This window comes from Schistocerca cancellata, chromosome 7, assembly GCF_023864275.1.
Source record: "Schistocerca cancellata isolate TAMUIC-IGC-003103 chromosome 7, iqSchCanc2.1, whole genome shotgun sequence".
Lineage (NCBI taxonomy): Eukaryota > Metazoa > Arthropoda > Insecta > Orthoptera > Acrididae > Schistocerca > Schistocerca cancellata.
In genome coordinates this window covers 371321452-371345484 of record NC_064632.1, presented here as the reverse complement: position 1 = coordinate 371345484, position 24033 = coordinate 371321452, and the positions used below count along the sequence as shown (strand labels likewise).

At 39.2% G+C, this 24033-nt stretch overlaps 1 protein-coding gene across 1 annotated transcript in view; it reads right to left on the bottom strand.

Annotated features, from left to right (window-relative positions):
- LOC126092046 (protein unc-80 homolog) overlaps positions 1 to 24033 on the bottom strand; it is a 1190994-nt gene that overhangs the window by 788638 nt on the left and 378323 nt on the right. Inside the window, exon 10 of the mRNA XM_049907452.1 lies at positions 4955 to 5038. Coding sequence (XP_049763409.1) covers positions 4955 to 5038 — 84 coding nt within the window. The remainder of the gene's footprint in view (positions 1 to 4954; positions 5039 to 24033) is intronic.

The window sequence follows — 24033 nt, the reverse complement described above, 5'->3', positions numbered from 1 at the left end:
AAAGTTCTATGGTGCATCTTGTATTTAAAGAGAGACAGAAACAGGAACAATGTTTGAGTATGGGAGAGATCTACTAATGGTCTTCCTGGATTTAGAGAAAGCATATGAGACTGTATCCAGAAGTAAAATTTGCAAGGAACTGAAAGGGAAAGGGATAAAGTAGCAGTGTGTACTGAAGATAAAATAACTGTACGAGGAAGTGTATGCTGATAGAGACTGAGACAAGGAAGAACAGAATGAATGAAGCAGAAAAACTCTCTAAAAAATTATCTCAGTTACTTCAGTTACTTTTAATAGTGATGATGGAAGATATAATGATACATATCAAAATGATAGAAGACAGAAAAATGGTTATTTGCTGATATTTCATGGTTTTTGGGAGAAATAAGGAGCAATGGAACATTAGGGAAGAAGCTGTGAAAAAATATAACCTGAAATGTAATGTAATAGGGAGAAGAGAAGGAGGGAAAGGGGAGTGACAGACTTTAAACATGACAATGGGTGGGGAGAGCTGAAATCAGTGGAAATTTCAAGTATCTGGGGAGGTACAACAAAGATATAAGTGGACATGTAATTCAGTCTGATATTTGTATGATGAATGATACAGAACAAATACGTCCTCCATAAATGTAAGAAGGTGAGGGTTGCAAAAACCTGGGTTATGAAGGCAAGGGGAAAAAGTAAGTGGAAATGAAATGAAGTTTAAAGCTTGTGGATAGTTGTAACAAAAATGAAAAAGATGAGACTAGCATTGTTAGGGAGATGGTATTAGAACCACTGCAAGACAATACTATGGAAATAAGATTAAAATGGTATGGGCATGTGAAGAGAATCAGTTAGAAGAATATGCCTATGAAAATGCACAACATGAAGATGGAAGGCAATGGATCAATAGAAACACCAAGGGACAAGTGGCTAAAAGGAGAAGAAGAAAGCATTCAGAAGAAAGGAGAAGATGGGCAGATGGCAACAAAGATGTGGTGGGTAGACCAAAGTTCCAATCAGACCTTACCAGTAACCAGAACCTGTACAAGATGATGTTGGTGTCGATAATGTTCTGTATCATTCGCATGGTCCCATTCATTATTTCCTACAAATTTAGAAGTGATAAATAAACATTGTGAATATAGCTTTTATTGCTTTTTGGGATGTAATCAATGAGAAATTAAATGAGAAAAAAAGTTTTAAATTGAAGAAATGTGTTGCACATGTATTAGACAAGAAATGAAAATGGTTAAAATCTATATTTATAACACTGAATTGTTTATTGAAATTCTTCTAAATATTGACTTTTTGAACAAGAAGGGACAAACAAATAATTACAGTGTGCATACACAAACAGATCTCACTACGCAATTTGAACCAATGCTTATATTGTAAATGAAAAACAATTCTGAAGGTCTGCTGAAGGAATTATGTACTATCTAGTATGCAAAAAAATTAACTGAAGAAACTATTTGGAGTCAGGCAGCAAATGCTTTAGTTGAAAGATTTTGACAATTTCAACATTGTTGGTCTGTGTATCTCAGCTGCTAGGAATTATACATGAATGATTTTTGGTTTTGTTTCTCTATGAGCAACTGAATAAATGCATATTCCTTCCATGAAGATGCCTCAAAGAAATTAAAGTAAAATGCATCTGGGAAAATAAAATTTTCATTTATACATTTGCACCTGGACAGACATAATCTAAAGATCATTAATACAATTATATTTTATTGGGTCCTGTAAGATTACACTGTGTACAGGGAATTTACCTGTGTCAACAGTAATAATTAAATAGAACATTATTTACAGGTTTAGTATCTCAACTAACCGTGAGCACTGCAACATTATTTTTCCACAGACAAACTTTTCGCCACAAATTTCGTTACATGTACTAAACATCTGAGTATCTAGGTCTGCAAACCCCTGCCCCCACTCCCTGAGACGCTTTCATGTTTTCTCAATGTTCAATGTGTGGGTTTCTCCATATTGTTACTCCTTAATTCACATATTGTTCAAAGTTTCTGTGGTATGCTGTGCACAGAAGATGTTTGTCTGTCTGCATACTACACTTGCTGCTTAATAATGAATAAAATAGCATTTAGTTTTTTAACAGGCATTATTAGTATGCTGTTTCATTTCAATACTCACAGTATTATCTACAAATATAGAGACTTCCACTTCCACTACTTCCATCCTTGTTTCTTCTACTTCAAAATCCAGAAGCTCACACTTGTCTTTCTTTCTAAACATTATATACATAGCCATTTATCAGGTTTATTGGCGAGTCATTCCCTATGTGCCATTGTACTGTGAAGTTTGCACAAAAAATGCTTTAAGCTCAAGTGTTTCGGAAATTGTTTCTTCATTCAGTATTTTCATGTCTTCAGCATGCAAAATTTTATTCTCTCCCTCAACACCAATATCATTTACTTAATGGCAGTTGCCCCATTACCAAACCATACAACACAGCATAGATAAAGGGTTTGGCTTCTGACTGGAATGTATTCTGTATTTACAAATACTGCTTGCAGGTTCTTACATATGACTGTACCCATTCTCCTACTTGTCCATGAAATGCCGCAGTTTTCCAGCTTTTATATAAGTAATGTATTGGAAATAGTGTTTTGTAAACTCCAGAAACATTGCAGCACAACTTTCTTTTCATCTATTGACTATATAATATATTCCGAGTTGCACAGTTCCTTATGCTGTAGATTTACCTTCTCTGCAACCATTCGGCGATAGTACAAGAACATTGTGTTTGTTCAACATTATTGTGTTTAAGTATTTCCTACTTTTGAGAAGCCTGTAACATTACTGATGGGGATGTGAGCACCATCCTCAAAAACGTTTGTACAAATTGATATGGTTACATTTAAAAGGTTGCACTCTCCTCTTGAGTGGCAAGTGATAAAATCATGTCTAGCTGACAGAGCAGTAGTTGTGAAGTGTAATTTTATGATATAAATGAGCAGGAATTGGAGCATGTCAACTGCATATAATTAATTGGAAGTCAAGCATCGCCATGCTGGTTCGAGGCAACCAATAGCCAATTGACTGTGAGAAGATACTGCCACTTCATTCAAATGCCCCGCAGCCCTTTTTTTTTTTTTTAAAAAAAAAAAAAGGATGCTTGATTTTAACTTTTGTAATGTTCAGTTGCCATTTGAATCTTGCCTTCAAAGATGGTCTATTATTTGAATTAGCCTAGTGTTACAACAACAATGCATTTGTACTTGTAACATTAATCCTGAGAAAAGTAAAATAAATATTTCATCTGTGAAATGAAAGAGTTACGTTGTATGACGAATTTATTACATTGTATGCAGAATTTATTTGGCAGATTTATTACTTGTTTCAGAGATGCATAAAAATGCAAAAAAGTGAAGTAATGACATTTTTAGATAATTTTATAAAGTTACGAGATTTACAAAACCAAAGAGTGGTTGCTGGAGTTAGCTGACTGCATATTACAAAATATCTGAATTATATAACACTGACAAAGTTTCAAATATTGTAAATTTTATGAAAAAAGAAAGGAGAAGTGATATACCAATCCTGAAACTATACAGATTAAAAAAAAAGTAATTTAAAAACTTCTTAAGTTGAACAATATCTTGGTATTAATTAAATCAAAACATTCTGATGCTATTGTCACACAGATTATGAAATTATCTCTATGATAATAAATGAACTGCCTGGAGGGCTGCACATGTTACCATGCTGCTTCCTGGATTTGTGGAGGTGCATCAGCCCTGGATCAGTTCCAGTACGTAGATTAATAAAGAGGGTTAGTTTGCTGGCCAGCCCGGATGTTGTTTTTAGGCAGTTTCTCACATTCGATTAGGTGAATAAAAAGCTGGTACCCACTTCCTGCCTCGGTCACACAATTCACACACATTTATAAAAAGTTCACTGACTCTCTCATGGGGTAACACAAAACGTAGGCAGTTGAGGTACATAAGTTCCACCCCAGGGCAAGGATGTGAAGGTATAGACAAGGGCATCTGGCCAACCGCATGGAGATACAGGATAAAGGTCAGGAAGAAATAGAAGATGATATGGATGCTAATAATAAATATTCTTGGTAAGAATCTGGAAACAAAGACAGATCACATTTATATATGGATATAGAACTAGAGATATTACAAGAAATGTGATATTCATGGTATTTCCTCCACTAAACTTCTCACAATCAGATTAGTCTCAGGACCAAGAGCTGGCTGAAACCAAAGATAGGAGCTCTAAGATATGTGATGATTCATAATGAGGTGATACCTGAGTGTGACAGTGAATTTATCTGGTCACATATAACAGGTCTAGGTGAAATCAAGATAACTGTTAGATGTTTTTACCAGCCACCCAAGTCCAATATTATGGTTTTAGAGTCATTGACAGGAAGTCTACAGTCAGTAACGTGGAAATACTCAAATCATGCAATATTAGTTGGCGGTGACTTTAAGTTACAGAGTAGGTCTTGTCTTGTGCTATTTACTAGCTTTTACTTGCTCTTAAAGAAAAGTGTTAATACCAACTAAAAGTCTGTAGGTCACAAGAGGATCATAATAAAACAATCCTGTAACATGATGTTACATACATCTCAAGGTCCTTAGGAAACCTAAGAACTTACAAATGTGATACCTTCTTTGTGTTAATGCTAAACTTTATTGAAATAAATACACTCCCTTTTGTAGATAACCATGTTGCAAATCAGTATAAATGACACTATTTGCGTTCACCAGATACTGTACTCAACGAAGTAGCTTAGTGGTCACTTGGTATGTTGCTATCACATTAATAAAAAAATGAGCTGGAGGTTCTTTACTGAATGTATTAGGCTGTGTTGTTGATGTAATGTTTCTTTAATTACAACATGAAGTAAGCACTAATTATGGATACTTTATTCCAGTACCTATTGAAAACAATAACCGCTGTATTACTGAACATAAATTATGCTTTTACTCACAACATGTTCTTCTTCAGTACTGGAACTTTCTTCTGGAATCGTTTCTGGAAAGATGGTGTCCTTTGGTGATGACAGCCATGCAGCCTACAAACATTTTATGAAGCATTAATAGAATCAACACTCTCTCAAAACTATACTAAATTAAAATATACTGTATTTACATGAATCGAATGCGCCATCAAATATGCTGTATATCCCACTTTTAAAAATTAAAAACTTAAAAAAAAAAAAAAAAACAGAATTTTTTGCACTTCACTGGAAGGCTAAATTTACACTCCTGGAAATGGAAAAAAGAACACATTGACACCGGTGTGTCAGACCCACCATACTTGCTCTGGACACTGCGAGAGGGCTGTACAAGCAATGATCACACGCACGGCACAGCGGACACACCAGGAACCGCGGTGTTGGCCGTCGAATGGCGCTAGCTGCGCAGCATTTGTGCACCGCCGCCGTCAGTGTCAGCCAGTTTGCCGTGGCATACGGAGCTCCATCGCAGTCTTTAACACTGGTAGCATGCCGCGACAGTGTGGACATGAACCGTATGTGCAGTTGACGGACTTTGAGCGAGGGCGTATAGTGGGCATGCGGGAGGCCGGGTGGACGTACCGCCGAATTGCTCAACACGTGGGGCGTGAGGTCTCCACAGTACATCGATGTTGTCGCCAGTGGTCGGTGGAAGGTGCACGTGCCCGTCGATTTGGGACCGGACCGCAGCGACGCACGGATGCACGCCAAGACCGTAGGATCCTACGCAGTGCCGTAGGGGACCGCACCGCCACTTCCCAGCAAATTAGGGACACTGTTGCTCCTGGGGTATCGGCGAGGACCATTCGCAACCATCTCCATGAAGCTGGGCTACGGTCCCACACACCGTTAGGCCGTCTTCCGCTCACGCCCCAACATCGTGCAGCCCGCCTCCAGTGGTGTCGCGACAGGCGTGAATGGAGGGACGAATGGAGACTTGTCGTCTTCAGCGATGAGAGTCGCTTCTGCCTTGGTGCCAATGATGGTCGTATGCATGTTTGGCGTCGTGCAGGTGAGCGCCACAATCAGGACTGCATACGACCGAGGCACACAGGGCCAACACCCGGCATCATGGTGTGGGGAGCGATCTCCTACACTGGCCGTACACTACTGGTGATCGTCGAGGGGACACTGAATAGTGCACGGTACATCCAAACCGTCATCGAACCCATCGTTCTACCATTCCTAGACCGGCAAGGGAACTTGCTGTTCCAACAGGACAATGCACGTCCGCATGTATCCCGTGCCACCCAATGTGCTCTAGAAGGTGTAAGTAAACTACCCTGGCCAGCAAGATCTCCGGATCTGTCCCCCATTGAGCATATTTGGGACTGGATGAAGCGTCGTCTCACGCGGTCTGCACGTCCAGCACGAACGCTGGTCCAACTGAGGCGCCAGGTGGAAATGGCATGGCAAGCCGTTCCACAGGACTACATCCAGCATCTCTACGATCGTCTCCATGGGAGAATAGCAGCCTGCATTGCTGCGAAAGGTGGATATACACTGTACTAGTGCCGACATTGTGCATGCTCTGTTGCCTGTGTCTATGTGCCTGTGGTTCTGTCAGTGTGATCATGTGATGTATCTGACCCCAGGAATGTGTCAATAAAGTTTCCCCTTCCTGGGACAATGAATTCACGGTGTTCTTATTTCAATTTCCAGGAGTGTATTTTATACAACTATATGAGCTATCAAACAATAAGAATTTTTAAGCGACCTGTTGTTAAGTGACCTAGTCATTATTAAAAAAGAATGCCTATCTCGATTACTTACCTAGCATACAAACAAACATACAAATTACAGGTGTTACTCATCATTATTCACTAATGTCATTCATTTCCTGAGCAAAGTATACATCAGAGACAGATCCATTTCCTCTTTCCCTATCTTCTTCGATGTTGTTACAGAGCACATCATCATTATTGCTCTCAGAATATTTGAAATATGGCATTTCTTAAATGATTTTACAATCATTGGTGCTTCAAGGCTTTTTTAGGCAGTGGCCAGTGTGCAATAATGTGGGTGCATCAAATCTGTCAGGGTCAGTTCATGGTTTGGTCTGCAAAATCATTATTTTTTGTACTGTTTCTGAATGTAACCTATGAAAGGTTCATTTATACTGACATCCAGAGGTTGTAACACAGAAGTCATTCCTCCAGGAATAATAACAAGGCCACTGGCTAAGATGGGGCTATTCTTTTTTATGTCGTCAGTGAGATAACCACAAAATGCATACAGACAAAGCATAGATGGTAGTAGCTTGGAAAGCTCATCAGAACAGAGTTCCTATATGTTTCCGAGCCAGACAAGCATTAAAGTTTCATCCATTAATCCCTTCTCCCCATTTTGAACAATGACATCATCAGGGAACAGATTCTCATTTTTAAGGGTCTTGGGGCTTGTTTTACACTTAATGATTAAGAAAAGGGGAAGTCTGTGTCCGTCTGCTGTGCCTGCCAACATTACGGTATTTCAATGCTTTTCACACCCTAATGTTTTGATGGTAACTTCTTTTCTCTCCTTCTCATCAATCATGTAATTATGCAGCATATCAAATCAAAATGGTGTCTAATCAGCATTGCCTATTTGGCCCATTGAAAAATTCTTCTCTTTCTGAAGTGCGATGACATATCATCTAAATTCTTGAAGTTATTTCCTCAAAATCATGTGGAAGCTTTTGGTATACTGTTTTATGTGTCGTAGAAAAAAGCCTACCTGTTTTGTATAGCAATAAACCAATCCACGGCTAGCCTTAAACTCTTACCTTGGTATATTAATCCAACTCTTTTACTTTGTGTCTTGTGATGGCACTGTTCACAAGTTGCCCACTCTTCCTTCTTTCACAGATGAATTTCAAAACTTTTACTTCAAAATAAGCTATCTTCCTTTGTGAGGGCCAATGAATTTCTTTCTAGTAGCAATAGTTGCATATAGTACCAGTTTCTGTTTCTTCCATAAGTGAATGTTACACTCAACTACATTGAACTCTCATCCCAACCTACCATTACCATATTTTTCAGCATAAAGAATTACTTTGCACTCAAAAGTAGCACCATATGATGTTCCTCACTGCTTGCCTTACATTTCATGACTACCAAATGCAAACACGTTATGCAGTAATAGGTTAACAATAATGAAACAAAGTTGGGAATCACAACAATATATTGTGACATAGGGAGCACAACCTAAATTCACAGATTCAAGTTCACAATCTTACATGCACCCAACTTTTGAATATTGCATATGGTAAAAAATGTGTGCATTAGATTCATGCAAATACAGTATTTCAAATAATGTCAAAGCTGACAAAAAGCTGAGAATAAGTAAAAATACTGGCCTGTCAGCAGTAGAGTTAATTTCTCTTAAAACAAAGTACTAAAAGATGCAAAATGTATTTTTCTTATATTTATATATATTATATCTGAACAACTGCCATCCATTTTCTCAATGACATTTACAGTCATGGGTAATAATGATGTGCGATGGTGTAAAGTGCTTCTGGGAGAATGAGTGCTTGATAGTGGTATAATTTGGCTTTGATGTAAAGGGATTTGTTGTTATAAATATTCCAGGTGATTGTGAAGTCTTTATACAGTTTTTCTACATGAGTTTTAATGCTCATTATGTCTCTATCAGTGTTCCTGATAATTTCACCTAAGTACTAGAAGCACTGAACCAGGGTGATGTTGCTATATCTAAACCTGAAAGATCCCAGGGCTTCATGTTTAGAGTCTACATTCATGATTTACTCCCAAAAGACTAGAAAGTCAGTTTTGAAGAGATCTCATTAAATTTTTCTAGGGCATGACAGGCTTCAAAAGAAGTCCTGATAATAATTGCTGAATCATCAACTATGGCAAGATGTTCTATATTTTTCTTTTTGTTTTTGGACACATATTTATTCAGAGTGAGGAACCATGTTGACACTAGTAAAAAGTGAGAAAGGTGACAAAATATTCAAAGAAAGTGATTAAATGGTGATGAAATATTTTAAAAAGGTGGTTAAAAGGAAACAAATTATTCCAATAAACAGATATGACACGAATGAATGTTTTTATTTTTGATAAACCCACCAAAAAGGCTGGTTTAGACTAGAATAAATTTCACTATTATGATCCTGGACAGGGCATGGCCACTTTTTCCTACTTACACATTTATTGAGATATGCTGGTACATTGGTAATTTAGTACTGGTAATACAATATTGATAACTGTAATTCACAAACAAAATCTACATCACATTTTACAACTAATGACATTCTATGCTTAAAAACTGAAAAATGATCAACAAAATATTTTTATATTATTGTTTCTTAGGAATCTTCACACAAAATGAGATGATCAACTAGATTTTCTGAATGGTTTCCACCTCCCTTTCCTTTAATCTTTCTTCTGCTTTCATGATTTGTACACCCACACACTTACCCTGGGCCAATTTTGCTGCCTTTAAACCATTTCTGAGTGCTTTCTTCATTTTAGCTGAAGTTTCACTGAGATGTTCTTGTCTCTCCTTTGATATAAGGTGTTATTTATATTTTCTTTCAGAGCAGAAGTTCATAGACAACTGATTTTTTCATGTTAGACATCTTTTGAATCTCCTCCTCAAGATGCCTTTGGTTTTACTCCTCTTTTTGCTCTTATTCTAAGCTTCTTTCTTTTCACATTCTCTCTTATAAGTGGTATAATTTGCATGAGCTTGCTGTCCATACCCAATGAGTCATGAATCAATGGATACAGAAAGAAAATAGGGATACTATCCCATAGCATCTGTCACAGACGAAACACTGTTTAGAAATCTTTTGGTCACTGCTGCCTGATTTTCTCCTAATCTGTGCATCAAATAGAATATCTTCTCTCTATGTCCACATTTCCATGAGACAATGTAAGAGAAGCCTTAAAAAGTTTTAAACATTTGGGTACTTAAACTCAACGTATAATGGGTCCCTATTTGAGATGTGATGCTGCCAGTAATTGTTAACATCTATATTATCTAAAGCTGGGTCATCCTCTCAAATTGTAGAATCTTTCATTCATCTAGTAAGTAATCCAGCAGGAAACTGAACATCATCATTTTTGCAACATTTCATATGCCACAGTTTCTGCTCTTTATTTTTTCTTTGGAGTAAAAATCCTAAGACTTTTCATTCGAGCACTTGACAAGCAAGTCTTTTCCACCCAAGTTGCAAGCTGCAATGTAATGTTTCTGGGCATTCTTTAGAAACCACAACTTACATTCTTCCAGTCTACAAAACTCTCTGGTTACTTGCCCACTAACGACTAGTTGTTCAAAAGGAAGAAGATTATCCAATGTAAAGAGTTCATTATAGAGAACTTCAGAAATACTCTCAAATTTTCTTAATGCAGAAACCTTCAAAACAATAGCCAAAGGTAATGACGTTGAAATATCGTGTTTGGAAGACGCTGATATCCAGCAGAAAACCCGATTTCCACGAGAATAGCCAAAAGGTTTGAAATATGTTTCTATTTCTGTATTTGGCTTTGAAAATGTTATGTGAACTTACTGAATAGTTCTGCAGATGAAATTATGAAATGAAGTACTGCTGTCATTCAAGCTTTTTTGTAGGATTTGGACTGAAAAAGCAGCAGAATTCTTTTTTCGAGGTATATACTTAAGAATGTAATACTGAATACCATCCCAGTGTTCCAAAATACTGTTGGTTGAAGGTCCTACAGTAGGCCATCTTGTGGCTGTATACCTCAAAAATGTCTGATGTGTAATGTTAAAATTATACTGGATTCCTTCACATTCTGCTTATCAAATAGGCCAATCATCAAAATAATGTTAAAAACTGACCAGAATTCAGAAGCTTCTTCATCTAAACACTCCAAAACATTTACACAGGCATTATCCGTTGCATAATGTTGCAAGTTCTGATGTTTGTACGTTTTCTGTGGTAACCAAAATCAACTGCGGGAACGCCTTGGGCTGCGGATCGGAGCCGCCAGGCAGGGAAGCTGCCAGTGGTGGAGCACGCACCACCGGATAAACACAAGGACAAGTCGGACGACAGACCAACAGCAACTGACGACAACCGACCACGACTGACTACGACTGACACAACGAGAGATAAACAACGGAGGCTTGTAGAAACCACAACACCAAACACCAACAGTAAATCCACTCGGAACCAGAGCCAGGCAATGTCAACAATGAGAAACGACCAGAACGCAGTACTGCCGAGATAGAAACGCAATCCAGAGCGAGTACCAGACTGACTGGACTAGGGCAGAGCGGTCCCTATATACGAAACCAGAGGGAACGGCTATTGGCTGCTATCTGCACGTGGCGTAGCAGTGGCACCCTCGCTGCGCCAGAGCTACTGCACGGAATAACCGCCGCTGACGCGGAGCCCTCATTTGTTCTGGCGCGTGTTCAACTTCTGCGGCAGGAGGTACTAGATTTTCTGCCTCAGGTCTCTTTGAAATCACTATCTAAAAGCCTAAGCACTCTTGTACAGGTGTTAGGTCCAATCTGGTTGACTTCTACTGCACTACATGGTGTCCCATTTGTTCTTCTTCTACTTCTTCGGACAGACGTACCTTGCAACAGCTTGGTCATGGGTACTTTATATCAATCAGAATTACATTACTCTTTAAGACACAATTAATTATAGTTGAAATTTTCTTTTTACAGTCTTTTAACTTCACTGGTTTTGTTTCCACTTCCTGTGCTTACTCTTTCTTTTTTCTTAATAACTGCTCTTCCAGTAAGTAACAGTTCCACCTTGAGACTTCTTATCATGCATTCCTTTTTTGTTGATCCACTGTCATGACAATCAACAAACTCTTTACTCTGTGGTTCAACTACAATTTCCTTAAAAAAAAAGGACAATGAAAAATATTAATCAGATAATGGAGCTCCAGGTTGGAATATCAACAAAGTGGGAAAGGATAGATTGCTTCTTACCATTAAGATTACACATGATGTTGCAAACAGGTACAATTAAAAGACTTTAACATATATGCTTTTAGCCACACCCTTTGTCAGAGAAAAAGAGAAACACACACCATTCATTCACACCAAGCAAGAATACTCCAGTAATTCAAACCAGAATGCAACAGCCACGTGGAATGGAAGCAGAAATCTAAAAGGAAAGGGATAGCAGTGAACGGGGTGGGTGATGAGAGGAGCGGTGTCTGGTTGAGTGTGTAGGGTTTAGACTGCCACCAGGCGCAGTTTCAGTAGGTTGCGGGGCAGGGAGGTGAGGAATACAGAGCAAAAATGAGAGGACCAAGGAAATATGGGTGGGTGCATTCACAGAGGGTGATACACAAAGAGTGTGGGAGATCGGAATGGGGTGGACGTGATAGGACAGGTGGTTGGAAACTGTTGGGTGGAAAATGTGGGGCCAGTATATTACTGTAGACTGAGACTGGGATACTTACGGGAGCAGAGAATGTGCAGTTCAGAAAAGCAGGTGATGGAATGGAGATCCAGATGGCTCTGGTAGTAAAGCACCCATAGAGATCAAGCATGTTATTCTCAGCTGTATGTTGTGCCACAGGGTACTCTACTTTGCTCTTGCCCACAGTTTGGTGGTGGCCATTCATCCTGGTGGACAGCTGGCTGATGGTCATACCAATATAAAAAGCTGTGCAATGATAGCAGCAGTGGTGGTCTATGACATGGCTGCTTTCAGATGTGTCCCAGCCTCTGATAGGGTAGGATAAGACTGTGACAGGACTGGAATAAGACATGCTGGGTGGGGGGATTGGGCAGGTTTTGCACCTGGGTCTTCCTTAGAGATATGATCCTTGTAATAAGTAATTGGGATTGGAAGTGGTGTAGTGACAGATTATGATGTTATGGAGAGTGGTTGGGTGATGGAACAGCACCTTAGGAGGGGTAGGAAGGATCTAGGGTAGGATGATAGGTCACCAAAGTCCTGGAAAAGGATGTAGTTCCGTTGTTCCACTACGATGTGGCAAAGGGGGCAATCTTTTGTGGCGAGGGGTGATGGGAGTATTAGGGATCTGGGTATTGGCTTAAAGCCTTAGGTCCTTTGCAGTACCTCTCCCATGAATTCATTTCCCTCCTTATATATTCTCCAAAATCCATAGACCCCCACAATCATGGACACTCTATTGTGGCTGATTACTGTGCCCCCACTGAAAGCACTTTGGCCCTCATTAACCAACACCTCCAGCCACCTACGTTTAATCTTGCCTCCCACATCAAAGATACCAGCCAATTCCTTCACCGACTATCCACAATCCCACCCCTTACCTTCTGGATTCCTACTCATAACTGTTGATGCCAACTCTCTACACACATCAACATGCCCATTGTCTTACCACTACTGAACAATACCTTTCCCAACGGCCTTCAGACTGCAAGCTCACTACCTCATTTTTCTCATACACATCACCAACTTTATCCTAACCTACAACTACTTCTCCTTTGAAGCAAAGGTATATAAACAAATCCATGGCACAGCCTTGGGCACCTGCATGGCACCCTCCTATGCCACCCTCTTTATGAGCCATCTAGAGGAGACCGTCCTAGCCTCCCAAAATGCCAAACCTCTAGTCTGGTTCAGGTTCACTGATGAAATCTTCATGATCTGGACTCAGGGTGTCAAGCTATCTTCAACCTGTTCCCTGTGCTTCACATTGTCCTCCTCAACCCAGTGTGTCACCTACCTAGATGTCGAAATCCTCCTCTCTGATGTCACCATCCACACCTCTATCCACATAAAACCCACCAACCACCAACAGCACCTTTCATTTTGTCAGCTGGCATCCCTTCCACCCCAAAAAATGTCTCCCTTGCAGCCTGGGCTCCTGGGGATGGTGTATCTGCAGTGACAAGAAGTACCCTGCACAGTATCATGAGGGTCTCACCAAAGCCATTAAAGACAGGCACTATCCCCAACAACTAGTCTGCAAACACATCTCTCATGTCAATTCCTCTCACACCCCAAATCATCTCACCAATCCCAAGAAACAGCCACAAAGGAGTGGACCCTTTGTCACCCAGTACCACCTTGGGCTGGAACAACTGAACCACATCCTTTGCCAGGGCTTTGATTACCTATCATCATGCCATGAAATGAGGGACATCCTATCCAAGATACTTCCCACTCTTCCTAAAGTGGTGTTTTGTCACCCACCCATACTCCACAACATCCTAGTCCATCGCTATGCCACTCCCAATCCCAATCCCTTGCCACAAGGATCATATCCTTGAGTTAGGCCCAGTTGCAAGACCTGCCCAATCCATCTGCCCAGCACTTCCTATTCCAGTCCTGTCACAGGCTTATCCTACCCATCAGAGGCTGGGCCACATGTGAAAGCAGCCATGTCATGTACCAGCTCTGCTGCAATCGCTGCACAGCTTTTTATATTGGTGTGACTACCAACCAGCTGTCCACCAGGATGAATGGCCACCATCAAACTGTGGGCAAGAGCAAAGTAGACCACCCTGTGGCACAATGTGCAGCTGAACATAATATGCTTGACTTCAATGGCTGTTTCACTACCAGAGCCATCTGTATTCTCCCCTCAATCACCAGCTTTTCTGAACGGCACACATGGAAGTTATTCTTACAACACATTCTCTGTTCCTGCAATTATCTTAGCCACAGCCTACAAAAATATACTATCCCCACAACCTCCGCCCATCAGTATCCATCCCCTCTGTCATACCACTCCTCTCATCTTGTCTCTCACCCTCTTCATGTGTTGCCTTCTGCCATTGCAACTGCCCATCTTTCCCTGCTCCTCTCCTTCTTTTTTCTCTGTGTTCTCTACCTCCCTGCCCCACAAGCTCCCAATGCTGTCTGAGCTGCCAGAGCTGGCAGTCATGTGTGCGTAAGGTGTGCTTGCTTGTGTGAAAGAATGATGTGTGTTTCTCATTCTTTTATGATGAAGGCCGTGGTTGAAAGTTTATGTGTAAATGTATTTTAACTGTGCCTGTTTGCAACTTAACATGTCATCTTTACTGTAAGTAGCAATCTATCTTTTCCTACCTTAAAAATATTAATCAGTCTCCTAAAAATCATTTTTCTCTTTTCTGCATTTTGCTTCATAAATCAAGCCAGTCACATCATGATTTGTTATTTAATACAATTTACTGCTCTCTAGTACACTCACTCCACTACACCCCAAACTTATGAATTACTTAACATTGTTCCATGCCCCTTTCTTCACTATATACTTTTGCCATAAAAAACTGTGTTGTGGCAATATGAATTCTTCAATTTATCTTTCTGAATGCCACATTCTTCTTCACTGTTGTAATGATTTTTATTTTAGCCAAACACAAAGGTATTCCTCCTCCTTTTCTTCTTCATCTTATTCTGCTTCAGATCTCATAGATATACATTTGTCACACAACTTCTTAACACAAAAAGCACAAAAAGTCTCAGTGGGAAGATATGGTGGCAGTTAGCATGCCTTCTCGGCACGGTTCAGTAATGAAACTAACTACAGAGCAATCTATTTCTGCAATGCATTTAGTAACTATTCCCAGTTGTCCATCATTGCCTTCCACTGTCCAGAAGCCTGCAGAATAACATTTTCAACTTATACACCCTACAAATAACATGTTTATTTTTCTGTAAAAGTAGGTCCCACTCAGTTATAGTCTGTTATGAGTGATGCCAGCACATATGTGAAGTAATTCTTCATAAATGGCATTTTGTATTATCACAATGTCATCTTTCAATTGTTTCTCCCAATCCCCACCTGTAAAATTACCAGTGCGGTTTGAAGGTAAAAGTGGAACAGTTATTTGCAGTCTATTCTTAGACAGGGTGTATACATGGACAAGGAAAAAAATTAACAGATTTTCCCTGGACGTCCTAGTTAAAAATATACTTTTTTCTATGTAAAAATAAACCTTTTCCAAGGTGAAAATACACTTTTTATGTGTTAAGTGACAGTTTATTTTCCCTCAGAACTGTAAAATTGATCAATTCTTTGAATGGTTGAAGTTTCATACACTAGCATAGAACTTCCCAGCATTTAGGAAGTGAAGCTCAGCAAAATACAACACATTTTGGAAAGATCTTTCATGTGCAGCAACATATATGCTGCATATTTTCATACCATGATATGCTGCATATTTTCGTATTACAAAAGCATAAATTTAAATTACAACAAAGGCAGCATGTTAGTTTCCAAAGCATTGAAATCAAGATTGTGATGTGCTTTTGCAAGCCAATCACAGCTCAAGTCACGTAATTTTGCTAGCCAATTACAGCAGACATTCAGAGCATAGGACATGTGGTGTAGTCAGCCAATAGCAACATCACTGGTAAGTTTTGTATGTCCACACTTGTGATTGGAGGTCTCAGGGACTTCGGCCATTCACTTATGTAAGAAAATGAAACACCTACAGCCATCCTTATGATGTCATTTGTTGTACGGCTATCAGTATCAGTGCTTCAATGCACCATCTTCAGTTCTCAGCTGATGCTGAAAGGGTTAACATCATCTGTATACATGATGTATCAGAGGCCAACATCTATAACTAGTTTTCAAACTATAAACTGACTGGAGAAACATTCAAAATAGAATGTCCAAAGGCATTTGTCAGCAATTTGCAATCTTTGAACATTTTATTTTGAATGTTTCTCCAGTCAGTTGATAGTTGGAGGGACAACATTACGGTTACAGATAATCTATGAAAGCCAGTTACAGATATTGGGCACTGATACTTCATGTATATGGATGGTGTTAGCTCCCGTGGCATTAGCTAAGGCATGAAGATAGTGCATTGAAGCATCAAAACTGGTAGCCATACAATAAATGACATCATAAGAATGGCTGTGGGTGTTTCATTTTCTTACGTCACTGGTAAGTAATGCAAACACACAAATAGGAAAAGTTAATGGTTTAAATTAATATAGATTAGTACAGATAAAAAAAGCTAAGCTTTCAAATACAATATTGGTCATTTTTTGTACCTTTGAGAAACATCACACAAACGTGCCAGTAAAATTTAAACAATGACATAAATATCTGGTCTTCTGGGCCTGAAATTATTCTAAGCAGCTGATCCTGAAAGTGTTACCTTTTAAGTGAGAGTCAAATGCTGTTTGATTTAAAAAATGCATAGCTCATTCTCACATGTAACATAATTCATCTTGCATTAAAGGAAATTTACTTTAAAAGTAACCACCATTCACAATATTTCCCTATAACTTGTTAGAGTAGGTTCATTTGAGCACTTGCCAGAGGGTGCCAGAAAACAGTTGCTACCATGCATGTGCAGCTACAATGGCAAAGGAAGGCCAGAAAAGAGGTGTTACTGTGCATGTGCAGCTATGATGATGAAGGAAGACCATGCTTAGTGTTTTCTCTGCTTAAATGCCATTCGTCCCCTTTCTGTTTGGAATTTAATGTGCAGTAGGGCATCAGGGGACAATGTGCAGCACTGTGGCATGTTGTTTGGAGAGGACATATGGAGTTATTGTACTTGGAGCAATTGTTTGATCATATCCTTTCTATAAGGAATGGAAAATAAGAAAGCAAGCCTTGGCATAAGATTCATTTCAAAACTAGGGTCTACAACTCACAGTACTGTAATATTTTGCTGTGTGGTGATTTCAACACCACAAAGCACTGCAAAAAGGAATACAAATTTCTTGCAAAAATAATAAAAAAAACTGTATGTATACAACAGAACTAAGAACAAGTAAGTTTTTCATGTCTTTCTCAAACTGTATACAAAATTAACTAGGTTATTTGTGAAGCCAAGAACCTGTGTAATGGTATTTTATATTCTACTGCAGGAGTAAATATAAAGTCTTGTGGGGAGTTACAATGACAAAATACATAGTGCTGCCAGCCTATAATTTACAAAAGAATGGCCCTCTGTATATATAAGACATTTTGTTGTTGTTATTGTGGTCTTCAGTCCTGAGACTGGTTGGATGCAGCTCTCCATGCTACTCTATCCTGTGCAAGCTTCTTCATCTCCCAGTACCTACTGCAACCTACATCCTTCTGAATCTGCTTGGTGTATTCATCTCTTGGTCTCCCTCTACGATTTTTACCCTCCACGCTGCCCTCCAATACTAAAATGGTGATCCCTTGATGCCTCAGAACATGTCCTACCAACCGAGGCCTTCTTCTAGTCACGTTGTGCCACACACTTCTCTTCTCCCCGATCCTATTCAATACTTCCTCATTAGTTATGTGATCTATCCATCTAATCTTCAGCATTCTTCTGTAGCACCACATTACAAAAGCTATTATTCTCTTTCTGTCCAAACTATTTATCGTCCATGTTTCACTTCCATAAATGGCTACACTCCATACAAATACTTTCAGAAATGACTTCCTGACACTTAAATCTATACTCGATGTTAACAAATTTCTCTTCGTCAGAAATGCTTTCCTTGCCATTGCCAGTCTACATTTTATATCCTCTCTACTTCAACCATCATCAGTTATTTTGCTCCCCAAATAGCAAAACTCCTTTACTACTTTAAGTGTCTCATTTCTTAATATAATTCCCTCAGCATCACCCGACTTAATTCGACTACATTCCATTATCCTCATTTTGCTTTTGTTGATGTTCATCTTATATCCTTCTTTCAAGACACTATCCATTCCGTTCAACTGCTCTTCAAGTCCTTTGCTGTCTCTGACAGAATTACAATGTCATCGGCGAACCTCAAAGTTTTTATTTCTTCTCCTTGGAATTTAATACCTACTCGGAATTTTTCTTTTGTTTTCTCCACTGCTTGCTCAATATAGAGATTGAATAACAAACCTGTCTCACTCCTTTCCCAACCACTGTTTCCCTTTATGCCACTCAACTCTTATAACTGCCATCTGGTTTCTGTACAAATTGTAAATAGCCTTTCGCTCCCTGTATTTTACCCCTGCCACCTTCAGAATTTGAAAGAGAGTATTCCATTAAACATTGTCAAAAGCTTTCTCTAAGTCTACAAATGCTAGAAACATAGGTTTGCCTTTCCTAAATCTAGCCTCTACGATAAGTCGTAGGGTCAGTATTGCCTCACGTGTTCTGATATTTCTACGGAATCCAAACTGATCTTCCCCGAGGTTGGCTTCTACTAGTTTTTCCATTTGTCTGTAAAGAATTCGCATTAGTATTTTGCAGCCGTGACTTATTAAACTGATAGTTCGGTAATTTTCACATCTGTCAACACCTGCTTTCTTTGGGATTGGAATTGTTATATTCTTCTTGAAGTCTGAGGGTATTTCACCTGTCTCATACATCTTGCTCACCAGATGGTAGAGTTTTGTCAGGACTGGCTCTCCCAAGGCTGTCAGTAGTTCTAATGGAATGTTGTATACTCCCAGGGCCTTGTTTCGACTCAGGTCTTTCAGTGCTCTGTCAAACTCTTCACACAGTATCATATCTCCCATTTCATCTTCATCTACATCCTCTCCCATTTCCATAATATTGTCCTCAAGTACATCGCCCTTGTATAGACCCTCTATATACTCCTTCCACCTTTCTGCTTTCCCTTCTTTGCTTAGAACTGGGTTTCCGTCTGAGCTCTTGATATTCATACAAGTGGCTCTCTTTTCTCCAAAGGTTTCTTAAATTTTCCTGTAGGCAGTATCTATCTTACCCCTAGTGAGATAAGCCTCTATATCCACACATTTGTCCTCTAGCCATCCCTGCTTAGCCATTTTGCACTTCCTGTTGATCTCATTTTTGAGACATTTGTATTCTTTTTTGCCTGCTTCATTCACTGCATTTTTATATTTTCTCCTTTCATCTATCAAAAAATTTAATATTTCTTCTGTTACCCAAGGATTTCTACTAGCCCTCATCTTTATACCCACATGATCCTCTGCTGCCTTCACTACTTCTTCCCTCAAAGCTACCCATTCTTCTTCTACTGTATTTCTTTCCCCCATTCTTGTCAATTGTTCCCTTATGCTCTCCCTGAAACTCTGTACGACCTCTGGTTTAGTCAGTTTATCCAGGTCCCATCTCCTTAAATTCTCACCTTTAAGACATAAACAACATAAATTAAGAAATAATATTAAGCCTAGAGGAGGTACCAGACAAGTGTTGAAACTTGTCTTGTGATCAGAAAACATTGTGTTTCATGGAAGGCAGATTTGTAAAATCCTGCTATAGCTATCAATACATCTGAAGTGAACCATTTTATTCAACACTGCTGACCAATCTACAAGTGAACTCTTACATATGTTCATACATATATAGTTTTATGAGATCTTACATTACATCACAAAAGAACAGGACAACAGAGGGTACTCCAAGAGCATCGCAATTTCATAAACTGTACTAAACTGTATAATTTGGGTTGAAGTGCACTTTCGTATATCTAGATTCACAATGATGTAGGCCGCAACCTGGCATTAACTTTTCAGTATGATTTTCAGGATGAAAATTTTCTTAGAGTACCAGTATTGCATTATCTCATGTTCAATTCTCTGTTGTTGTGGTCTTCAGTCCAAAGATTGGCTTGATGCATCTCTCATCTCCAAGTAACTACTGCAACCTACATCCTTCCGAATCTGGTCTTCCTGTATTATTTTTACCCACCGCGCTTCCATCCAAAGCTAAATTAGTGAGCCTTTGATGTCCCAGAATGTGTCCTCCCAACTGATCCCTTCTTCTAGTCAAGTTGTGCCACAAATTCCTCTTCTACCCAATCCTATTCAGTACCTCGTCATTAGTTACGTGATTTACCCATCATCTAATTTTCAGCATTCTTCTGAAGCATCACATTTCAAAAGCTTCTATTCTCTTCTTGTCTAAACTATTTTTCATCCATGTTTCACTTCCTTACATGGTTACACTCCATACAAATACTTTACGAAAAAATTTCCTAACACTTAACTCTATACTTGATGTTAACAAATTTCTCTTTTTCAGAAACGCTTTTCTTGACATAGCCAGTCTACATTTTATGTCCTCTCTACTTCGACCACCATCAGTTACTTTACCTCCCAAACAGCAAAACCCATCCACTACTTTAAGTGTCCAATTTCCTAATCTAATCTCTTCAGCATCATCTGATTTAATTTGACTACTTTCCATTATCCTCACTTTGTTTTTTTTTTGTTTTGTTTTTGTGGTTCATCTTATATCCTTCTTTCAAGACACTGTACATTCCGTTCAATTGCTCTTCAAAATCTTTTGCTGTCTCTGGCATAATTACAATGTTGTTGGCAAACTTCAAAGTTTTTATTTCTTCTCCCTGAATTTTAATTCCTTCTCCAATTTTTTTTCCCTTTACTGCTTCTTCAACATACAGATTAAATGCCATCTGGGATAGGCTAAACCCTGTCCCACTCTCTTCTCAACCACTGCTTCCCTTTCATGCCCCTTACACTTACCAGTTTTTCCATCAGTCTGTAAAGAAATTGTGTCAGTATTTTGCAGCTGTGACTTATTAAACTCATAGTTGAGTAATTTTCACACCTGTATCACAACCTGCCTTTTATGGAATTGGAATTATTATATTCTTCTTGAAGTCTGAGGGTGCCTGTCTCATACATCTTGCTCACCGGATGAAAGAGTTCTATCTCCCATCTCTCATCTATCTCCCAAAGCTATCAGTAGTTCTAACAAAATGTTGTCTACTCCTGGGGCCTTGTTTCGACTTGTGTCTTTCAGTGTTCAGTCAAATTCTTCACGCAGTATCATATCTCCCATTTCATCTTCATCTACATCCTCATCCATTTCCATAACACTGCACTCTAGTACATCACATTTGTATAAACCCATTATATACTCCTTCCACCTTTCTGCTTTCCATTCTTTACTTAGGACTGGTCATCCATCTGAACTCTTGATATTCATACAAGTGGTTCTCTTGTCTCCAAAAGTCTCTTTAATTTTCCTGTAGGCAACAACTACCTTAACCCTGGAGACATATGCTTCTACATCCTTACATTTGACCTCTAGCCATCCCTGCTTAGCAATTTTGCACATTCTGTCAATCTCATTTTTGAGTTGTTTGTATTCCTTTTTGCCTGCTTCATTTACTGCACTTTTATATTTTCTCCTTTCATCAATTAAATTCAATATCACATCTATTACCCAAAGATTTCTTTACATACTTGATCCTTTGCTGCCTTCACTATTTCATCTCTCAAAGCTACCCATTCTTTTTCTGCTATATTTCTTTCCCCTGTTTTTGTCAATCATTCCCTAATTCTCTGTCTAAAATTCTCTACAACCTCTGTTTCTTTCAGTTCATCCAGATCCCATCACCTTAAATTCCTACCTTTTTGCAGTTTCTTCTGTTTTAATCTACATGTTGTAACCAATAAATTGTGGACAGAGTCCACATCTGTGCTGGAAATGTCTTACAATTTAAAACCTGGCTCCTAAATCTGTCTCACCATTATATAATCTATATGAATCCTACTGGTATCTCCAGATCTCTTCCACATATATAACCTTCTTTCATAATTCTATAAATTGTATTTATGACCCTGTATTCACCTGACCAGAAGTCTTGTTTCTCCTGCTACCGAACTTCACTAATGCCCCCTATGTCTAACTTTAACCTATCCATTTTCCTTTTCAAATGTTCTAACCTACCTGCCCGATTAAGAGACCTAACATTCCATGCTCCAGTCGCGCCACTTTTGTTTTCCCTGATAACAACATCCTCCTGATTAGTCCCCACCCAGAGATCCAAATGGGGCACAATTTTACCTCCGGAATATTTGACCCAAGAGGACGCCATCATCATTTAACCATACAGTAAGTCTGTATCCCCTTGGGAAAAACTACGGCTGTAGTTTCCCCTTGCTTTCAGCCACTCGCAGTATCAGCACAGCAAGGCCATCTTGGTTGATGTTACAAGGCCACGTCAGTCAATCATCCAGACTCTTGCCCCTGCAAGTACCCTTCATGAACTACACCTTTGTTTGGCCTCTCAACAGTTACCCCTTCATTGTAGTTGCACCTATGGTATGGCTATCTGTATCACTGAGGCCCACAACCTCCCCACAAAGGCAAGGTCCATGGTTCGTGGGGGGTTATTTGGTTCCTTATCATGGCATAACGCCATATATGTCAGAGGATGAGAACCTGCACTTGGAAATTTTGCAAACAGGCAAAATTACCCAGTAGTGAGGAATGAAACACTGTTTCAAATAAATTGACTGACCCTGTGGAAAAGATTAATAAAATCCAAATTTCTTTAGCAAACTGACAAAAATAACTTAATTTTTCTGAAGGTCAATTAATGCTTGATGGCTAATAACGTGGAAATAAAATAAATACATAAAACTGAAGCTAATAACATATTTTAATCTTCTGTAACAGATATATGTTTTGAATATAATAGAGGGAAACATTCCACGTGGGAAAAATATATCTAAAAACAAAGATGATGCAACTTACCAAACGAAAGTGTTGGTATGTTGATAGACACTAACAAACACAAACACACACACAAAACTCTTTGCCTTTACATATGTCTGCTTGTGTCTGTTTATGTGTGGATGGATATGTGTGTGTGTGCTAGTTTATACCTGTCCCTTTTTCCCCCTAAGGTAAGTCTTTCCTCTCCCGGGATTGGAATGACTCCTTACCCTCTCCCTTAAAACCCACATCCTTTTGTCTTTCCCTCTCCGTCCCTCTTTCCTGATGAAGCAACCGTGGGTTGCGAAAGATTGAATTTTGTGTGTGTGTTTGTGTTTGTTAGTGTCTCTATCAACATACCAACGCTTTCGTTTGGTAAGTTACATCATCTTTGTTTTTAGATATATGTTTTGTTTTCATTTGATGTGACAGCTGTAAATGAAGAGAAAACAGCAAAACATGGGTCACATGGTGGAGACAATACCCCCCCCCCCCCCCCTTCTCCACAAATCAGACTGCTCTGCACAAGCGTGAATCTGGCAGCTTGGACACGCCAGGAAATTTTTCTGGATTGCAGCTGGCTGCTTGCTGCGTATACCGCTAACAGCTACTCTTCAAGTAGCCAGAAGTGGGTGAGGACACTGCTCATTCGTGACTCACCTGCACTTGCGCATGAGCCCACTGGCAAATGCTCAAATGAATCTAATGTCATGCTCATCAAGAGCAGTTTGTTACGACGTGTTGCA